This window comes from Dipteris shenzhenensis, chromosome 33 (genome assembly GCF_047967505.1).
Source record: "Dipteris shenzhenensis isolate YYH24624 ecotype China chromosome 33, Dip_SZ_1.0, whole genome shotgun sequence".
NCBI classification, from domain to species: domain Eukaryota; kingdom Viridiplantae; phylum Streptophyta; class Polypodiopsida; order Gleicheniales; family Dipteridaceae; genus Dipteris; species Dipteris shenzhenensis.
In genome coordinates, this window is record NC_141628.1 from 26,747,379 (window position 1) to 26,765,922 (window position 18,544).

The 18,544-nt window shown below is 42.6% G+C and overlaps 1 protein-coding gene across 1 annotated transcript; it reads left to right on the forward strand.

Annotated features, from left to right (window-relative positions):
- The first annotated feature begins 8,751 nt into the window (after positions 1-8,751).
- On the forward strand, positions 8,752-11,209 carry LOC147879899 (triacylglycerol lipase 1-like). The gene is made up of 9 exons (XM_087372053.1): positions 8,752-9,066; positions 9,143-9,247; positions 9,348-9,488; positions 9,576-9,686; positions 9,807-9,947; positions 10,055-10,095; positions 10,203-10,285; positions 10,402-10,497; positions 10,591-11,209. The coding sequence occupies exons 1-9, from the start codon at positions 8,902-8,904 to the stop codon at positions 10,890-10,892; spliced, it is 1,185 nt and encodes a 394-aa protein (XP_087228179.1). The 5' UTR covers positions 8,752-8,901; the 3' UTR covers positions 10,893-11,209.
- The last annotated feature ends 7,335 nt before the right edge of the window (positions 11,210-18,544 follow it).

Below are 18,544 nucleotides of genomic sequence, written 5' to 3' on the forward strand. Positions count from 1 at the left end.
GAGGGTACTCATTTTTACTTGGCCAGTACTAGGACGTTTTTTCAAATTATGAAATCCTGTGCTTCCACATGGCACAATATACACCCTTAGATTTTTTAAATTCTGAAAGCCCAAAAGCTTTGAAAGCTTTTGAAAAGCCAACTGCGTAAAAAGCCAAGGCAAAACCTTTAAATATAGGTGAAACGGACGAACTTAAGCCAAAAACAACGTAGATTGCTTTATGAAGGATATTGGTTTGTGAAGAGACCCTCACGTATTGGCTTTCGAATGTTCACGTGAAGCCCAAAAGCTTTGAAAGCTTTTGAAAAGCTGCGTAAAAAGCCAACTGCGTAAAAAGCCAAGGCAAAACCTTTAAATATAGGTGAAATGGACGAACGTAAGCCAAAAACAACGTAGATTGCTTTATGAAGGCTATTGGTTTGTGAAGAGACCCTCACGTATTGGCTTTCGAATGTTCACGTGCCGTCACCATCAGGTTTGCTCCTGTTTATACTGAAGCTTCAATTGATATACGGCGCGTCTCACCAAGTGCATGTATGTTCGAATCATATTTAAAACTCCTTAAATTCTTGCTCGCTAACATGATCACCGAGTAACTGTCCCAATAGTAAACCTCTCTGAAACGTGCCCCGGGAACTATCACGGGCTTTGGTAGCGGCAGTAGAGTGTGCTACTCCGGCTCTTCTTTCACGTTTGGTGCGACTTGTCTGGCGAGTTGCAACCACGAAGAGTGCACCTTCAAAGCCCACTCGCGAACTTTCGGCTCCTTCACCTTTGGTAGAAACTTTGGAGGCTCCGCCTTAAAATCAAGTGGTGTGTATGCCTCAAGATCAGCTCCGGCTTCGTAGAAGTAATCGTTAATGAATTTTTAAAATGTTTCTGCATCAGACATCGATCACGTAGGAGGCATTAGAACATTAGCAGCGGAAGAAGTGCAAAAAATGCATTTGCACGTGGAGTTGCGTAGATTTCTCTGCATGAGAACGCAGCCACTAGAAAACATCAATATATGGGTCGAAAACCGTCGGGCGACTGCGACACAATCAAAACGAGAATGCACGAAAGGGGTTGAAAGTACTAGTATTAGACAAAAACTGTGAGTAAACAACAACAATGCAAGCAATGCACAGCATAAATCTTCCAAGTTATTCCTGTCTTCCCAGCTGCTCGCGCGAGAGAGATAAGATGATTAAGATTGATCCAATGGCAAGAAGCTCCAAAGATGAGAAACAATTGCTGATCATGAGCTCGGACAGAGAGAGAGAGAGGAGACCTGGAGAGAAGGAGCCGTTGGGGGTGCGAGGGAGGAGGTGGAAAGCAGCGGAGGTGTGAGGGAGGGAGAAACGGAGGGGGAGGTCGACGTAAGTCTTGGGATCCAAGGAGGAGTTGAGGGAGAGGGCGGAGGATTGGATTTGTTGAAGCAAGGAGATGAGCGAGGAAGCGGGAGGGGGAGAAGGAAGGCCAGGGGACGAGCAAGAAGGTGTCGCCTCGAGCTCCCTCGCCATAGCCACACTCACTTCTACAATGTCATTCAAGAACAAGGAGAAACAAAAGAAGAAGAAGAAGAAGAAGAAGGGATCCCTCCCCATACTTTTCTCTCTCTCTCTCTCTTTGCTTTCTTTTCACAAAAGTTAGCTCCTCAACCTTAGTGTTGCTCGCTCTTCCTTCTCTCTTTTGTGTTATTATATATATACCTCACCATTGAGCATCCCTTACTAGAGATGATGAAAAGCACTACTCGAACGAGACAATCGTGCAAATACTTCTCCTCCACATAGGACAAGAGCAAAACCACCTTTGGTCACCACTCTTTTACCCCTAGCCACAATCTTATAGCAACATGTAAATAGTTTGATATATCCACTTGTGAAAAGTACATTTTCAAATTTGGGAGCTCATGGCTATTGCCCACTTGTGAAAAGTACATTTTCAAAATTTTGGGAACTCATGGCTAGTATTTTGGCTTTCTTACCTGGTTTACATGATTTCTCTTTCCTACTCTAGAAGAGAGCATGTAAATCATGTAACTCTAGAAGAGTGTGTCAATAGTTGTGGAAGTACTTCGTGGAGACCTGAGGACTCCATGTGTTTAATTTGTGACGTCGTTTCTGGTGCTCTACACTAAATTGTAGTCGACCGCGAGGATTTAGGCATTAGTCTCTTTTGTGCATAGGTACCCCGTCTAGCTGATGATGAAGTGCAGTGAATTGCAGTGCTTTCATTCCTTAATTCGAGTTGTGCATGCATTCTCTACTATGCATAGGTACTGTGTCTACATAGTCGGCATCATCATACGACCATAGTCTACATCTTTGATCGTTGGATTGTGTATAGCTTTTGTGCTTGAATTTACCATCTTTAGGAAATTGCACATATGCTAACCAACATATCCAAACATGCAGAACATGAGGAATGCATATTGACTAATCATGATTGTTTTTCAGATTCCAACATTCCAGCAAAGAAATAGGCAACTTCTCGTCGAGCTGTGGATATCACAAAGGATACTCCACGTAAGTAGAATGTATGGTCATTTCAATTCTGAAATGTTTCTGCACCGTCTGTTGCTCTGGTCCGCATTAATGCGCTACACCTCCAACACTGGAGGTGACTATTCGAAACGGGAGATGGCACGTTCCCCTATGATATATAATTTTTGGAGAGACATGTGCCGGCTCTCCACCATACATTACGTATGGTTTTTTTTTTTTAACACCTCATCTTGAGCACGCACACTTCTTCGCACATTCTATTTCCACAAGGGAACATTACATTTGCTTGGTTCGACCAACATACTAATCATGTCTGCAACACTTCTATTTTCGAGATGTTTGCAGCCTTCAAACGAGTGTCTTCTCCTAAAGGTACGCACAACAAAATGTATTTGCTTGATTCAAGTTATTTTATCAATTCTTTCACCTTCTAAAGATAGAGGTTCAGTCCATTTTGTTTTTCCTGTTGCGTTTAGACAAAACCACGTGAGTGAAATTGTAGCAAAGTTTCGGATGGTTTTTATTATTAATCCGTGTAGGTGTTTAAACCCGAACAAAAGACATCGATTCATGTCACGATGTAGAAATGACCACCAGAAACTCCTTCGAACATGACCATTCGTCAACGCTCAGAGCAGCCAGAGGTCGAGCTATTCAACTTGATATAACATCAAGAAAGATGTCCTTGAGGCCAGCTACGTCATCGTGGTTGACCATCGCAGATAGATACAAGCAATGGGTTAGTAATTGCGCAGCTATTTTCTCTAGCATTCAAATCTGCGGTGTCTATGGCATAACCACGCTACTGTCTGCAAACCAAAGGATCGTTTCTTCGCAAGGCATAGGCATCTCGAGCCACAGCGCCGCACTCGGAAACATGATACTGACCACACGGACCAGTTGATCAATATGATATTGCAAAAGGTTGCGATCATCCGAGACTGCCCGATGGAAGCGCCTAACATCGACCAACACTATGTTTCGCATCTGGTAGCACAAAACAAAACGGCAATACTCTGTGCATCAACAGGGGCGGCTGCGACGCGGCTGAGCGGGATTGCAACCACTGTACACTACCAATTCAAGATCCCTGTGCGGAGCAGTCAGTACCCACTGAACATCCATGAGACGGATGAGCGACACCTCGCAATCAAGGAAGCCAACGCGATCATCATTGACGAGATGTCCATGCTAACAAGGATGACTTTCGATCTCGTGGTAAGACAAATCGTCAATGTGACTAATGGCACATTGCATGAGCCATTCAGACACAAAATGCTCATAATTTTTTGTGACCTGGCGCAATTACCGCCAATCTGCAAACACCGCGAGGATCTCTGCGAGCCGTGCCACATCACGTCCTCCGCGCACTGGGCTCAAGCGAAAATGTACCACATGCAATTCTTCGGGCGACATGCACGAGACATGCCGTTCCTGGCATTCTTGCATACCATAAGACTCAGGACGCCCACAACTGACGAGATTTTTGACTGTTTGGGGCAGTGCATTGTCGACAAGGAAGGTGCATGCCACTTCATCGATGCCGAAACAACCATCATTTGCACGCACAGAGTCGATGTCGCTACCTTCAACGATGAGCTTGTGGAGAAATTCAACACTCCCGAGATGATTGTGCATGTTCAAATACACAGTAACGCCGCGAGCGAACCAGTGCTCAAAGAATGGTTGGAGGACAAAAGCTTCAACGAGAGAGAAAAAATTTGCGTGGGGGCGAAGGCAATGATAACAGAAAACATCGACCTCGCAATAGGTGCCGCAAATGGAGCAATGTGCAAAATCAAGAGCATCAATGCAACTAGCAAGGGAGAAATCAACGGTATCACTGTCGTCGTGGACACAACAGCGGCCGTGCTCACATTACGACGCTCGAAGCATCAGCGAAAGGCAATAAATGGAAAATGGTTCCACAAGTCCACATTTCCACTAACCCTAGTATACGCTATCACGGGACACAAATCCCAAGGCGCAACCATATCCAACAAAGCGCTGCTCATATTTCGAGGAGTGTTTGCCCCTGGCCTAGCATACGTGATGTTGTCCAGAGTGACTGAGAGAACGAGGCTGCGCATACTACATTGCCCACATCCAGACATATTCAGACCAATTCCACGAGAGTTCTCACAGCCGACAACACAACCACGTGCATAAAGGTATTCACTACCAGAGATTGAAAAAGGCAGAGACAAGTCATGAATATGTTACGTCAAACATGCGTGCAAGGAAAATGGTTTTAATATCTTGTCTGTTGTCGAGAACAGGTGCAGAGAATTAGAAAACTCGGGACATTGCAGCATAAGACATGGACGCAGACAAGGTAAATTCCACCAGCATGAAATAATCTTTTTTTCTTGAAGATTTAAAAAGACGGCTCATTTGAAAAGACGGTGTAATAAGTCATGTCTGCAAGCAGCTATTTGAGCTATACAAAAGCAACGCGAAGGCAACAAAACCTCCACCAGCAAAGAGGAGGTTCTTCCTAACCACAAAGTGATTCTGGCTAGCAAACAATGCAGGAGAACGTCCGGGAGCTTACATCAACGGCTTCAACACGTATGCGGAACTACGCAACTTCATTGACAACTGTAATAGGCGTTTGCCAACTACAAGAGAGCCGGGAGGCTTGACATTCGCAAATGGTACGTAATGCTTCCGAAAATAAAAAAAAACCGCAACAATTGAGAAAAAGAATTAATGAGTTGCAAGAACAACAAACTCATCATGGATTGCACTTCTCCTGCAGGACTCCTCAAAGAGATCCTTGTCGAGCTTGACATTGAGTTCGATGAGACCGATAGGATGATGGAAAGTTTGGAGGGGCAGAAGCTACTAGACACGAAGATGAAAGGGATCACAGCGTATGCGTGCGAGCTGCTGCATTACGGGTACAACGTATCCTTGGAGTTGCTGAGGGACACGACGCGCGATCAAGGAACGGCTATACTTGAACAATTCATGGAACAATTTGGAGGGACGCACAATGCGACGCACCCGGTGATGACAATGGAGAAGCTTACGTATATTTTCGACAAGGACTTATACGAGGAGCGCTTCGGTATTGGAAACGATCCTTTAACGCCAATAGAGAAAAACCAGGGCAAGTAAATAAATGCATTCTATTATGGACCTCAAACGAAAAAAAAAAGACCGAAAACCTCGATGACTAACGTAATTGTCAATGTTGACGCAGGTATGACATTGAAAGACGCGAGCCTCGAGATGAAGGAGGAGCCTCCACTGAAGCACCCGCACAAGGGAATCGTGCGAGCCTCATCATCTACTGCATCACGTGCAAGCCCAACAACAGAAAATACATAGAGAGCACGATGGACCTACCGCGGAGGATCAAACAGCACAATAAAAAACCACCGGCGAAAATGAAAGAGGACTTGTAGCGTTACAAGCCCTTCAAAGAAAATTTTGAAATCAAAGTTTTGGAAACAACAGACACTGTAGACAAAGCACGAACTTTAGAGCAGTACTACATAAGGAGCCACAACACAGTAGGTCCATTAGGTTACAACACGCTCGAGGGCCATCCGGCTAGAGCGCGGAAGTACTATTTCCTAAAGCGCAGGAACATCATTTGACCCAAAAAATAAACATTTGTGCCTTCGAAAAAAGGGATCCAATGAAGTTGCAAATGGTGCTGGAACTTTTGTCGTACATGCAATGCAGCTTTGGGTTTGGATTATTCCTATCACAGTTGCATGCTTCTGTCTCAATTTCGTTTTCATTTAATATTTATACATTTCTGAAATACATCTCCCCGTCGTTCGCTTGAAGTGGAATGACAATAGATTTGCTTACAGTGCAAAGAATAGGAATTTGTCTTCCTTCGAAAAAAAGAAAAACTACGTTTTACTGTCGACATGAACAACATCAAGTGCAAGCAGGACTGGATGATAACGAAATCTCTAGAAAAGGTTGCATGCAATTGAACATCAATCTTCTGCATCATTTCTGACAACGTGACTCATGTGAACCTCAACAAGATAGCAAAAGAGAGAAGTATTCATCAAGAGCCCAGCTGGCCAAGCGATCTAGTTGGCTTTCAAAGAAGAGAAAAGGAAAGACAACAATAAATATTGTTGGCTTTTAAAGAAGAGAAAGGGAAAGAAGAGAGAGTGAAAGCCAACTTTCATTTGGTTTATTGTTAGCTTTCAAAGAAGAGAAAGGGAAAGCCAACACTTCCATGCTTGATCTTTTTTTGAAAAGTTCTGATGTTGGCTCTAGAGGGTACTCAGAGTGATGCACTGGTATAGATTCCCAATGTTACAAGTCAAAAAGCTGATTTTCTTTTAAACAAAGGCGGCTTAGGATCAAAGTTGAGACATCTAAGCACATTTTGATTGCATTGCATAATGAATGTGGTTTGTGTCCTAACTTTGCGATGTTCAACAGAGGAGTTTGTTGAAGCCATTTCTGATCTAAATACCCTCATGGAAGAAACGTACAAGGACAGTATGCAGCACGTTGCTACGTGTGCTCTGGAATATTCTATTAAAATTCAAATGCATAGAGAAGGCTTTAGATCCAAACATGTCACTTGCATCTACATTGCAATTGTTGTAGCCCTACAAGAGGGTGGCGTGATCCATGTTGGCAATAGACAAGAGTTAGGTTCGAGAGTCAGGTTATTTTGGGTTTGAGGTTTACCCTTTGTAAGAAGTTGGACAACCTTTTGGCCGCATGGTTCTACACACAGACACTCTCATGCCAATAGATTGAAAATAAACATGGTCTTGTAGTCCGTTGAGTAGATGACCCATAGTACCTATGAATCGTCTTAGTATTTCAGAATGATGATTTTTCAAATGTCATTAAATTGTAATCGGTAGACCAAAGGGTTGGATAAAACCTATGTTATTGTAATTTTTATTTCCCTTTGTATGGATGCCACATTACCTTATCGTAACACTAGGTGCCTACTCATAGCGTAGTTCCACTCCTTACAACCCTAAACCCTAAACTATACACATCGCTCTTTGAAGTGAGCTAACAAGGCTAGACTATTTTTGAGTTTGGGCATCTCTCTCTCTCTCTCTCTCTCTCAACGGTCGGGGGTTCAATCTACTCAACGGATTGCTATCCATGTATATTTTCAACTTATTGGCATGAGAGTGTCTGTGTGTAGAGCCATGAGAGGATTTGATAAGGGTTCCAATTGAAAGTTACCATCTTAAGCTCATGTTGATATTTATAAATAAAGTCTTAAATTTACCCTTGAAATGAAAAGGAGCCGAGGATTTGAACCTTGAGACCCAGCAGAGCGAGTCTCTAACCCGTCATAGACGAGCCATGTTACTTGTTCCTACTAGAGAAGATTGACATGGCAATGTCAAGGTGCATTGTTTGTCAAGGAATGGTGGTTACTCAGATGCTGGAGGTAGACCGAAGCACATTGTGGTTTCACCTAGAGGTGTTTCCAGAATCCAATGGAGTTCCGTTGCCAGTTGGCCATCTCCTCTCTCTACTGGAACTTGCAAGGATTCTTAAATCCCATTTAAGATGCGCTGTCTCATATCCTGCCACCCCCTCTACCTACTCGCTGAGCGCTCTCATCATCCTTGTGTTTTCATTGCCTTTCTACGCACTTTGCTATCCATTTTACATAGCCAACTAATAAATATCCATCACTTTTAAACGTTGATTCGCAATCCCTGGTTATAACCGCTTCTTGTACAGGCTGCCAGTTTCTAAAGTGCTGCATACATGGGTCCGTCCATGTAAATTGAAAGGCCGCTTCATTGCCGTTTCCCTTGCAGTAGCAATGGTATTGAGAATGCTGTGCCCGCATTCCGAGGGACGCTCTTGCTATGTTGCTTCAGACCTAGCTAGTAAAAATGTAAAGCTTATGACTCGGCTGTCCTCCAGTGGACTGGTAACCATTAGAATGCTAAAAGACTCATGGCTCTCTGTGTTTCAAGGTGAGCTAAACATGAGCCTTCGTAACCAACCCGTATCTTCGGTGTGCTGCAATGCAGGACATCGATCTTTAAACAAGCTATGCCATGCAGCGTTGAGAGGTTCACAGTCAGAGGAACCTCCATGCTCACTGTTGCGATTGCCAACCGCCACGCCCGTGTACTTGTACTTAACCATTCTTGCTTTTTAAGACGTAGACCAGACTGTACCGTACAAGTGGCGTGTTCAACACTTCGTCCTGCAGCTCCGAGCGCGCTGTAAAGCGTAGCTTCCCTTCATTCAGCTCTTATAGTTTCTGCTGGTTGTATTTCTACAGTACCGCACTGCTTACTCGAAGCTGAGGCGAGGAAAGTTCTTGCGATCTTGTGCCGGAACTGAGAAATTGGGTCCAATAATTCGGTATAGAGCATAGCTTTACAACTGTACAGGTTTCGCGGTTGCCTTTTCCTGACCATACTCAACAATGGCAAAACATACATGCATCCAGCTATTCAAAGCTGTCATTTCGGTATGGTTCATCTGTGTTTGCAATGCGGGGCTTTCGTCGGTGCGGACGACAGAGCGATTCGATGGGCTTTGCGCGACCTTTGTGGCGCCTTATGCAAGCTACGTATGCCAGGAATTCGTGGTGAGTGTTCTGCCTCTGCAGAGACTTTTTCTAAATATATCAAGATAACACAAGTTAAGATATTTTCTTCGTTCAGGCGGAAACAGGCGATGGTTTCTTATTGGGAATACAGAGAATGTCTAATGTGAAGTATTCTGGAGGGTCGAAGGGCCCTGTCCTGTTGTTCCACGGCATCTTGACGGTCAGTACTTCTACTTAATGCATCTCGCTTTGCCAACTTCACGGGTTTCTGCTAAGGTCCTGGCTACGGCCGCTGATACTTTTGCTGGACTTCTGTGCAGGGCGGCGACGTCTGGGTCATAAATCCTCCGGACGAAGGGCTGGGATTCATGCTAGCGGACTTAGGATACGACGTGTGGATTACGAATTATCGAACGACCAATTTCAGTTATGGACATGTTTCTTTCAAAAGATCCGATAAGGTCCGATAATTGTTCATGGATTGCTTTAGATGACAGAATTTTATTTTTCAGAACGAACGAACTTTGTTTGTGTGTGGTCTTGGGCAGGGGTTTTGGGATTGGAGCGTGGATGAGCTAGCTTCAGAGGATCTTCCAACCGCTCTGGAATTAGTTTCCTCCCAAACAGGCAAGAAGGTTCTCTTGGTTGCTTACTCCGAGGTACGCGTGATGTGCTCCTTCCTTCTCGTCGACACAGCTGGGCATTCGATTACTCTGAGAATGGGTTTGAGGGCAAATGATGTTTGTTAAGCACTTGTAACCGCTAATCTTGCCTAACAGGGCTCGCAGGCGACCTTGGCAGCATTCTCCCAAGGTCTCTCGCAAAGCTTGGTGAGGAAAGCAGTACTTCTTGCGCCCGTGTCATATCTCACTACCGCGCCACAGCTTGTTGCCGCTGCCTCTAAATTTCAGCTGCAGAAGGTCGTAAATTGTAATCTGAGCTAGTCTTGAATACCATCGATTGCCCTTGGTTTCAACTTTTCGGTGTGTTACCTGTAATTTTGACAACTAACCGTGTGCTCTCACAGATTTATGAGGTATTAAACATCTACCAATTGAGTACGAGAAGGTATATCCACGATCCCCCTATCGTTCTCGAGTGTCCCGTAGTTTCAACTATCGATCACATGCAGCTAGCTTTCAGTTGGTATTATTATATCGTGATGTGCATGACAGTCCTGGTGGGCGGGAGCTTGTGGATTTGTTATGCGCGGCCTCGAGCATCAAATGCTATGATGACTGGTTTAGAGTATTTTCAGGTGCTGTGAACTGTTTGTGAGATGCTGATTATGGTCAGTGTGCGCACTGCGTACAATATGTTTTATAGGCGCCCAGGCGCCCAGTCTGCTGCTGATACTGATTTGCTTTACTATAGGATATATTTGCTGCATCAACTCTACGAGAAGACCATTTATCGATAAGTACGAAACGCAAGCCACTTCCGTGAAAAATGTGGATCATTATTCACAGCGTGAGTTGGAATTTGGCCAAAATCGGATTCTGAACAGGTCTAAAAGAACTGCTGTGTCTGACAATGATAATATGTTTTCTTGAATGGATGCAGAGGTGCGGATGAAAACCTTCTCGAAATACGACTATGGTATGGCCGGCAATCTTAAACGCTACAATCAGCCGACGCCCCCTGCGTATGACATCTCTAAGTTTCCGACCTCAAACACGCTATTTATCTCCAGCGAGAAGGATTCTCTGGCGAACGTTGCGGATGTGGATCGTCTAATGAAGGAGCTTCCGGCGGGATACCAAACGAAAACCGTAAATGATTTTGGCCACTTAGATTTCGTTTTTGGGTACAATGCCAATCGGATTGTATATGATTCAGTGATCGAATTCTTGGACTTAGCATGATTACAAAATGATGGTGAACGACTGTGAAATATCGACACAAATGGCTTCGCCTGTTTGTTGAAAGGTCCGTCCCAATGCCGGTCGCTATCTCTGGTACAAGCTGGGTCATGACTTGTATGGTAGCAGAAAAGACGGTATCAGGTAACATAAGTCGATCGTCAAACGCTAGGACTTTTGAAACAGTACCACATCGTAAATATGACCCAATTCAATCGCTACCCGGCGTCGTGTTGTTATGGGAGAGTATGCCGTAGTAGAAGCAAAGAATGTACATTATCCTCTACTGTCCGCAACATCACATGATCAGTTTCCTTTAACTTGTGGATTTAAAGTCCATAAGTGTTTTATAGCACTCCCTCCTTTAACCACTATGGCGCAATAAATACATCTGAACCGTGGGCGGGCTCTGGGTAGTCTTGGGCACACCCAGGGGCTGGCAAGTGTGTAAACACCCTTAGTGCTAGAGAAACTCTTCTGTGAATTCCCCTAGTTTTAGCACTCAGTCCTTAAACGCAGTGAGTAAATTTTCACTTACAGTTTTTAAAAAAATGAAGTAACTTATGTGTTTCAATCTGCCATTTATGGAGATCATCCCACAAAAAACTGTTTGCTTTTTTTTATGCATCCAAAAGCGCTTAGTAGCTAATGTGCACATGGACTCTTGTCTAAATCGAGTAGGAAATTATTTAGTTGTTCTCTTTTAGTTTTCAATTGTTGAAGGACCATGCGTCTATCTAAATTCCCCCCCCCTCCCCTCTCTCTCTCTCTCTCTCTCTATTGCACTCTTGTCTAAATAGTGTAGGAAATTATTTACTTGTTCTCTTTTAGTTTTCAAATGTTGAAGGACCATATTTACCTCTCTCTCTCTCTCTCTTCTGACTTTTATCTTTAAATTTTGCCTATCCCATTGTTGCAAAGCCAACCAACTAGTTAACCTTCACCTTCTAAAAGTCTATGTGATTTCATAATGCTCTTGTAGCTATCGCAAATTCTGGCCAAGAACAAGTGAAAATTGATGAATCTAATTGCGGATATGCTAGAATATAGTACAAGTGGCTTGCAATATGTGGATTATGAAAATGTCAAGTAGGGATAGATCTAATCCAAATCATTGGGCTACATACAACATGTGCCCTAAGGAAAGCTGTAGCAAGGAGTGATGAGAAGCATGTGGATGAGAAGCATGTGCTACTAGTATGTGGTGGGTTGGCCCACTTGGCCAGGTTGGCATGTTAGAGGAGGGGCTTAGCCTTGACATAGGACCTTGAGGAGCCCTATTTATAGGGCTACACGGTTGGCCCCCTAAAGACCGTATTAGATAATTGGGAAAAAACACAATTCCCAGAATGGCAGTTTTGGAAGAAATTGTAGCTCCCCTCAATGAAAAAACAGGAGAAATATGTGAAAATAGACTAGATAGCCATTCATGAAGTGTGAAATATCAACTACATTCTCAAATAATAAATAGAATATCAGTGTCTAAACTACGTTATCATCAACAAAATAATAAACTTTGAAACCCATTTGAGTTAGATTCATCTCGTGAGCCATAGTGATGTTCAAAAACACCTTCATAATAGCGAGTTTCTGGAATTTCCATTGATATTGAGACTCGCTTTTGTTGTGAGCATTCTCATTTGAAAATCTCCAAAACACCGTTTAAAAAATGTGTAGTGTCCCAAAGAGAATGGCACGAGAGACACTCCTTCAAAATACATTATGAATGTAGTTATGAACATGTTTGCATATTATTCACACACAACAATTATGCACCAATTTACACAGTTGGCAAGAAAGTAGTAATTCCCATAAGTAATGATTGTATAAAGAAATACAATGTTGTTATTCAAAACTCATAGTCTGCAAATAGCTCCTCTCCTGCATGTATATCATCTATGGATTCAATACAAATGTGACCATATTCTGCAATATCTATGTTCATCATGGGGTCATACCAAGGTGGAACATTAGGGGAAAATACATAACAAACATTTGGCTTCGCATTGGTATTTCTATTGCTGTTAATAAATCTTGCCACATTGCCATATTGAACATCACCAACAATATGCACCATATCCTTCATAGGGATAATAGGGTCTTTGATAAACAATTGAATCAATTTTGAAGTAAGTTGCAAGGGCATCCCATGTTTGATGTTGGGGCGAAGGGTGATGTGAGTTGAACTCCTTGATGAGCACTTCTTTCAGGGCTCTATCATGCTTAATCTCCATTGCTCATTGAGACATCTCAATGGAGTCCTTGTCTTTGCTTGACTTGACCAAGACTATTTCTTTAGACTCAATCTCTGCTTGAAGTGCACGTACATCTTCGTCTTCCAATCCTAGCAGACACCTCATATATGTTATTGTGGGATTTTGACCCTCAAGATCACCCTGCTTCACCAATGTCAAAATCCTAATCCATTGTTCGTAGATGTCATCATCGAATTTGACCATGTGTGTGTCCTTGGTAGGGGTTTGCGCCCAACTACCATGTCAAAAGCATGACTTGGTAACTAGAAGAATGGCACTAGTGCCATTCTCACATCAGGAAATTGACACTACTATCATTTCTTTTACAAAGCCATAAACATTCTTGAAATAAAAAATGCATACAAAACAAAGTTTATTACTCACATCCCAACTTTGTCGATCTTTATGCCCTTTGACAAGGCCTTGGGCTGGTTTCTTTGGTCGTCCGAATGCAATCCACTGCACCCTTAGGTGTTGTAAGATATCGATATATGGTTGATTTTTCAAAACGGTCTGTGCCTCCATGTTGGCCATTGATGATATCTTACAACTTGCTTTAACTGGTGCATTGACAACAATTCTCGCCTTCCTCTGTGTATAGAAACCTTTTTGTTGATTGAAGGCTTTTTCCAAGTGCTTTAGTTATAAACATCCTTGCAGCATAGATCGAATGCTGCCCTGCGAGAATCCAATAATTATACTCCTTTAACTTTTCCACCTTTATCTCTTCCTTGCACATCGGAGTATTTGTGCCTGTGTGGTAAGGCATCTCTTTAACTTGTCCAACATCTTCAAAAGTTGTTCCTTGGATGTTCACAAAACAATGCACTTTATGGAGTTTTTGGAGTTCGTTATTGTATATATCCAAAAACCATCCTCTTCCAGAACTAACTCCATCATAAACTGGCACCTCTCGAACCTTTCTCTTTCCCTTGCTAGCCATTCTTGCAATGTTCTGTTAATAAAAGAACCAAGGACACAATGAAATGTATAATAGAAAATCATAATTGTAGTAGGAAATATTACAACCACAATGCAACTTCTATTAACAAAATAACCAAGGCGAAGCAACTTATATATGCATTATGAAAAACTACACCAACACAGTAAGCAAATATACACAATATCAAAGTTAAGATGGTTATAATAAAGAATGGTATTCGTGCCATTCTCCAACATAATATGATGTTAGAAGAGTGTCACAAATGCCATTGAACACATGGATTATGAGTTTGTTCAGAATGGCACAAGTGCCATCCAGAGTTTGAGGATAATGCCACTGGTGCCATCCTCCATGATGTTAAGGAGAATGGCAGAAGTTCGATTCATCACATGGATTGTAGAGAATCAGAGAATGGCACCAGTGCCATTCTCCTTATATGAAGGTTATCACATGAGAGTTTTCTCACCTAACCTTCTAGAGAAGGGCACTGATGCTAATAAGAATGCACATGTGAGTTTAGGCTTCTCAATGCCATTTTCTAGGGCCTAATAAGAGACTGGCACCACTGCCATTCTCCACTTGTACAAATGTTTACCCTACTAATCTAGGAGGGGTATTCTAAGAGAGTGGTGTCCCATTCCAATCCACATGTGAGTTTGATGATCTCTGTGTGATTATGTAGGTTCCAGCATGAGATTGGCTTCATTGCCATTCTCCACTAGTGGTAGTCTAGACATTCCACTAATTTTATTGGCTGTAGTAGGATAATAGCAAAAGTGCCAATGCACATGTGAGTTTCGAATTCCTTGTGCATGTTTTCAGGTCATGGTATGAGAGTGGCACCACTGCCATTCTCCACAGAGATTGACACAATTCCATATGATCTCTACATAGCGGAGACAGTGATCACTACATAGAAGAATACACATGTGAGTTTAGGCTTCTCAATGCCATTTATTAGGGCCTAATAAAAGATTGGCACCACTGCCATTCTCCACTTGTACAAATGTTTACCCTACTATTCTAGGAGGGGAATTCCAGTGATCATAGGAGAGTGGTGTCTGATTCCAATCCAAATGTGAGTTTGATGATCTCAATGTCATTATATAGTCGCTAGCATGAGATTGGCATCACTGCCATTCCCCACTAGTGCTCTAGACAAACTAAACCTATAGATTGACATTCCAGGGCCTAATAAGAGATTGACACAATTCCATATGATCTCTACACAGCGGAGAAAGTGATCACTACATAGAAGAATGCACATGTGAGTTTAGGATTCTCAATTCCATTTCTTAGGGCCAGCATGAGTTTGGAATCACTGCCATTCTCCACTAGTGTGTGGGGGTTAAAGGTCACTGTGTCTTAACCCCGGTTATGTACAATACTCAAACACATATATAAATGAATGAAAAAGAAGATTAGGGTGGTTCTGCACCCACCAAACTTATATGGCTCTCTGTCTCTCTCTCTCCTTCTTCCGTTCTTACTTCCGTTGAGAGCACTCTCAACTGGTATCAGAGCCCAGGTGATCTAGCTAAGCGTGCGTGAATGCTTGAAGCTCAGTAGCTCTGTGGGAGGAAGGAGAAGCTCTGTGGGAAGCTTTGTGGGTGACTTTACTTACATCTGAGTGTGCAGAGATCTTGGAGAAACCTTTGGAAAAGTCACTTTGACTTTGCAAAGTGGTTTTGAGAGCCTGTTAAGAGCTTTCAAAGAAAAAGTCGTTTTTTGAGCTTTTCCCTGTTCCCTTCGATGACAGAGACTCTGTATTGACTTGTAGAGGCAACTATTGCTTGCTTTTGGTGTCCACATTACTTCAGGAGCTTGGAAACACCTTCATTCTTGAATCTGGGATCATTTCATTGGATTTCTGACTCACTGTGTCAGTTCCTGCGTTTTTTGCCCGGGTGTTGGAACTCAAGTTTGGAGCAACCATTTGCAGATCTGTCAGTTCCGGTGGACTCAGGAGGTCCTAAAACTTCTATGTTGCTCATCATTCGCACTCTGGTGGAGTTTACAGATAGCTCTGTTTCAAAAAACGTTTTTCAGTCCGTGTGTTGGACCCCGTGATTGAGACCACGGTTTCCAAAACCGTCTGTCCCATTGCGTTCCGGACACCCAAAAATCCCTACCTATCAGTTCTTGCACGATTCGGTGAAGGATTTTCAGAGTTATAAATCTATGTGTATTCGATTTCATCTCTCTGTTATGCATTTTTCATACTAAGGTTTTGAAACCTTAGATTTATGCCACATGGCAGTGGATAAGTGTTGACTCCCATTTCTCACTCATCGGTTGGAATTTTGGAGTCCTGGCAGAAGAGAGATATTTGCAGATTTTCTTGCTGAGTCCGATTATGCAATGGCGCCCATGTTTTGAAGCATCTCAGGTTCTATTTTCAGTAGCGCTCATTACCGTGGGACTATGATTTGTTGAGCATACCTTATGCAGATCACTCTGGTTGCAGTTTGAGCAGTGTGCGCTCATTTGTGGTATGCATTGGGTTGCAATGGATGATTTATAGGCCATTTAGATGCATTGCGGTCCTTGTTGGATGCGTTGATAGGCCCAAATTGCCTTGTGGGATGCTATTTTTTATGGACGCTTTGCACATGGATGCTATTTTATGCTGAGGGACAGCTTTGAAACATTGCAGGTGATGCACTGATAGTGCTATCCTCTCTTGGATGAGACATTATTGATGCATATACCAGTGGACAGTGTTTATGCTTGAGTTATTTGGCACTTATTGGCATTTTCTTTTGGGCCAGATTTGCTCATATGGATGCATAGTATATGCACATGAGTCAGATGCTTTGAGTTTTGAGTTTTGGTGATATTTCACTCTATTGTGGCATACACATTTGGGTGCACCTGGTATTTGGTGTGATTCTCTCTTGAGGCACTAGCATTTGGGATTTTGCTTTATTTGCATCATGGCATCCTCTTCCATGTCTGAAAAGGAGTTTTTCAACATTAAAAAGTTTGATGGGACAAACTTTTCTTTGTGGAAAGAACAAATAAGGGATGTGCTTATTCAAAAGAAGCAGATTAAACCCTTGGCAGGGATTGAAGCTAAGCCTACAAATATGTCTGAGGATGATTGGAATGAGTTGGATGCATTAGCAAAGTCTACTATTAGACTTCATCTTGCAGAGTCAGTTTATTTCACAGTAGTAAATGAGCAGACTACGGAAGATTTGTGGAAGAAACTGTGTGCCACTTATGAGAAGGAAACTACCTCTAATAAAGTTTACCTCATGAAGAGGTTGTTTGAGCTACAGATGAAGGAAGGGGTCTCCATTGCTTCTCACTTGAATGAATTCAATATTATTTTCAGCCAGCTTCAGGCTCAGAAGATGAATTTTGATGCGGAGACTAAGGCAATATTTCTCTTATGTTCATTGCCATCCTCATGGGATACCTTCTGTACAGCTGTCAGTAACTCTGCACCTGGTAGAGTACTGAAATTTGATGATGTTGTGGGTAGCTTGTTGGCCGAGGAGATTAGACGGAAGTCTATGGATGGCAACAAGCAGGATGTAGCCTTAAATGTGCAAAGGGGCAGATCACAGTTCAGGGGGAAGTCCCAAGAAAGAGTGAAGTCACGTAGCAAATCCAGGGCACGGAACATTGAGTGTTACCATTGTGGCAAGAAGGGCCATATGAAAAAGGATTGCTACAAGCTGAAAAGAGAGCAAAAGGATAAGAAAAAGAATGCAAATTGGGGTGCAAATCAAAAGGAAGAGAGTCCAAGGGAGGACAAAGGAAAAGTGAAGATCGAGGAGATCAATGCAGTCACACATGATAGTGACAATGATGTTCTCTTCATGTCTAGTTTATCTGCAGAGTTGCTTACCACTTCAGATGATGCATATTCCCAGGATTGGATTTTGGATTTTGGTGCTTCATTCTATGTTACTCCCCATAGGGAATGGTTCTCCACTTATGATAGTGGAAAGACAGGTTGTGTGCATCTTGGAAATGACTATGCATGTGACATAGTGGGAGCAGGTGACATAAAGTTTTATTTTGCAAATGGGTCTGCATTTGTTTTGAAACATGTGAGACATGTGCCTAAGTTGACCAAGAGTCTTATTTCAGTGGGTCAGCTAGATGATGCTAGTTTTCACACCACTTTTGGCTTTCAAAGTTGGAAAATTCAAAAGGGCTCTATGCTTTTGGCTAGGGGTGCCAAGTGTGGGACTTTGTATCCCTTACATGTATCAGGGGTATTTGATCATGTTGTTGCAATAACCGAGTAGCCAAGCACTTCTTTGTGGCATTGCAGGTTGGGGCACATGAGCCAGAATGGAATGAAACTCTTATGCCGTTTGGGTCATGTACCGCATTTGAGTTTCTCTGATTTTGAATTTTGTGAGCATTGTCTCTATGGGAAGCAGACTAAATCAGCCCATAAAAGAAGAGGAAAGAAAGAGTTTGAAATGCTTGATTTG

Excerpts from the sequence above, each read along its gene's own strand:
- LOC147879899 (XM_087372053.1), top strand. The coding sequence starts at position 8,902 with ATGGCAAAACATACATGCATCCAGCTATTCAAAGCTGTCATTTCGGTA. Across the intron at positions 10,286-10,401 it reads CTGGTTTAGAGTATTTTCAG|GATATATTTGCTGCATCAAC; the intron begins GTGCTGTGAACT and ends GCTTTACTATAG. Across the intron at positions 10,498-10,590 it reads TGTGGATCATTATTCACAGC|AGGTGCGGATGAAAACCTTC; the intron begins GTGAGTTGGAAT and ends GAATGGATGCAG.